This window comes from Oratosquilla oratoria, chromosome 2, assembly GCF_046742065.1.
Source record: "Oratosquilla oratoria isolate Oo_2021 chromosome 2, ASM4674206v1, whole genome shotgun sequence".
Taxonomy (NCBI): domain Eukaryota; kingdom Metazoa; phylum Arthropoda; class Malacostraca; order Stomatopoda; family Squillidae; genus Oratosquilla; species Oratosquilla oratoria.
This window is the reverse complement of record NC_134778.1, coordinates 77017321-77019820: the sequence shown is the minus strand read 5'-3', so window position 1 is coordinate 77019820 and position 2500 is coordinate 77017321. Positions and strand designations below refer to the sequence as shown.

At 36.4% G+C, this 2500-nt stretch overlaps 1 protein-coding gene across 1 annotated transcript in view; it reads left to right on the top strand.

The window, feature by feature from the left end:
* Positions 1-2500, top strand: part of LOC143040344 (acid ceramidase-like) — a 24364-nt gene that overhangs the window by 3230 nt on the left and 18634 nt on the right. Inside the window, exons 2-3 of the mRNA XM_076211311.1 lie at positions 1239-1279; positions 1626-1710. Of these exons, the coding sequence (XP_076067426.1) occupies positions 1239-1279; positions 1626-1710 (126 nt within the window). The remainder of the gene's footprint in view (positions 1-1238; positions 1280-1625; positions 1711-2500) is intronic.

Here is a 2500-nt window from a genome sequence, read left to right as displayed (position 1 = left end):
TGGGCCCTACACATGGTGATCCTACAAGACAGACGTCAGAAGATTATCTTCCATGCTATATATCTTTAAAATCAATCAATAGAGTTATGGTGCATATATATTGGCACTGTCTCTTTATATTTTTCCACCAGTTTTCAAATGTGGAGAGATAACATTTGTCAATTGTTATCCTATCAATTGGTAACATAGAAGCAGTTCTACACTGATTCAACACAACAGCATTCCAGAGCTTCATCTCTTGAGAGATCATTATGAGTAGATTGTGGTGAGAAGTATTGTCAACTTCCCTTGGGTTGTGGGTATCCTGTCTGAGAAACTTGAAGTAGCATTTGATAACACCATCAGTCTTAGGCCTGTTGCTATAGTTTTTAGGCTGAATACCAGAAAATTTAAACCTATTTTGACCTGTTCCAAGTTAACCCAGCCTAACCTGATACCTGTTTGAACAATCAAAATCAGCTGTAAACATATTGCCATGATATTAGAAAATTAATATCATAAATACAGGCACTGTGAGTCCTAGGCTTGGCACTGTTAGTCATATTCTTAGCACTAGTCCTAAACCAAATACTTTTTTTTTTTTTTTTAGTAAGCTGAAGATAGTTTTATGGCAAAGATTATATAACATCAAAAGTTCTCTCAATGCATGACATGCATTTTTGCTGACTTTTCAAGTCTTTTTTTTACCATTTTAAACTTGCAATTGCATACTTAAAATCAAATCTGACAACTGAAAGAATGAGACACCAGGAGCTTTTGCAAGTTTAAAGGCAAAGTTGTACTGACTTTCAGGTAAAAAACTCACACATGATGGGATGGTATCAAGTTTATCTCAGTCCTGTAAATCATTAATAGGAAACCACAAAGAAAGTGATCATTTAACTTAACACTTAAGTCATAAGATATGTGTATGGAACCTTCACTTAAATTTGTAATTGTGCTTGTATGTGCTTGTCTTAATTGTTTCTTGATTTAATTTGTTCCACAAATTAATATACCTATGTGGAAAGCTGTTTCATATTATTCTTATAGTAGTCTGTCTTCTTTAAGATTTTTGCCAGATCTATGGAAGGGCCTAAGGACTATTGCTAACTGGAGAGCTGTACATTTCTTGTTGGTGAAATTTGTCAACAATTATCATTCATTTAAAGATTTATGTATGAGGATACTTATCCTGATAAGAAATATTTACCATACATATTTTAACTGATTTTATTTATTTCAAATTTTCTTTTCAGTTTGAAGGATGCGAGGGAACAGCATACCCACCAAAAGAGCCGTAAGTATTAAGAAATTTTGTGTGTCCTGTACTTTATCATAAGTTGCATTACCTTGATTAAGCAGATTAATTCCAAGGGGATTTTTCTTGGTATTGGTAGTAGTGAAATAATTTATACTGCACTATTGTTACTGTATAATCAATCAATCAATTGTTGTCTAAAGCTGTTTTCCTGTGGTGTACTTTGGAGAGGATTTTGGTGTCTGTGTTTAGCTGTTCTATTGGAATGGCTTTGGTGCAACTTATTGTATATTCTCAATGTTTTATTTTGTATAATTTGTAGGGTGTCTTTGTTTTCCTGAGTGTATGCAATTATACTTTTTTTTACTGAAATTGTATCCCACAGAGATACTGTGCCAACATATACAATCAACTTGGATGACTCTCCATTTGACCGATGGAATCACATAATGAAGGACAAGAAAACACAGGTTTGAGCTTGCTGCTTTTACTATAGCTAGGGACCAATGATGTGTACCTTTATGGTGGTCCATCAAGGTGGACAGTGGAGCTGCCCATTTTTAAAGTCCATCTAACCCTTCACCTCCATCAGGAGTTGTAGCCCAAGATTTCTTTCTGTCAATTTCAGCTGTATTTCTTATAGCTTTTTACACTGTAAGATGACAACTGGTAACTGCTCCCCATGTCCTGCTACTTTTAGCCCATGACAGAAACAGTCCTATACCAATAAAGCACATATGTTTAGGAAGGCATGAGGACTGTTGCTAGCCACTGTGGGGGTATGGGTTCTCCACTTAGTGAAACTCAAGGCTATCTATCTATATATCAAAGGTTTTCTGACTTATAAGGGAGGTACATACATACATATACCAAGGCTTTTTCCCCCTTACAAGGGAGGTAGCCAAAAAGGAAAAGGCATAAAATCATTCCCACCCATTTCATCCCTGAATACACTCCACACCCCTCCACCCTCCCTCTTATCTTAGCACCTCCTGGATGATGGGTCATCCCTGCACCTTGTCCACTGCACCCATTCCACTCCCATCCACCACCCTTTCCTCCCTCTCATTGTAGCACCTCCCACCCACTGACCTGGGTCAGAAGCAATGCAGCAAGACACAGTATGTCCATGAAACTTGAGGCAACATTATTATTGTTATCATTATATTTAGATTCTCATAGTTTAGCCTGAGTTTGGAACACTCGCCTGAGATAAATGTTTACTTTATAATTCAAATTGTTTGATGAGAATATATATAT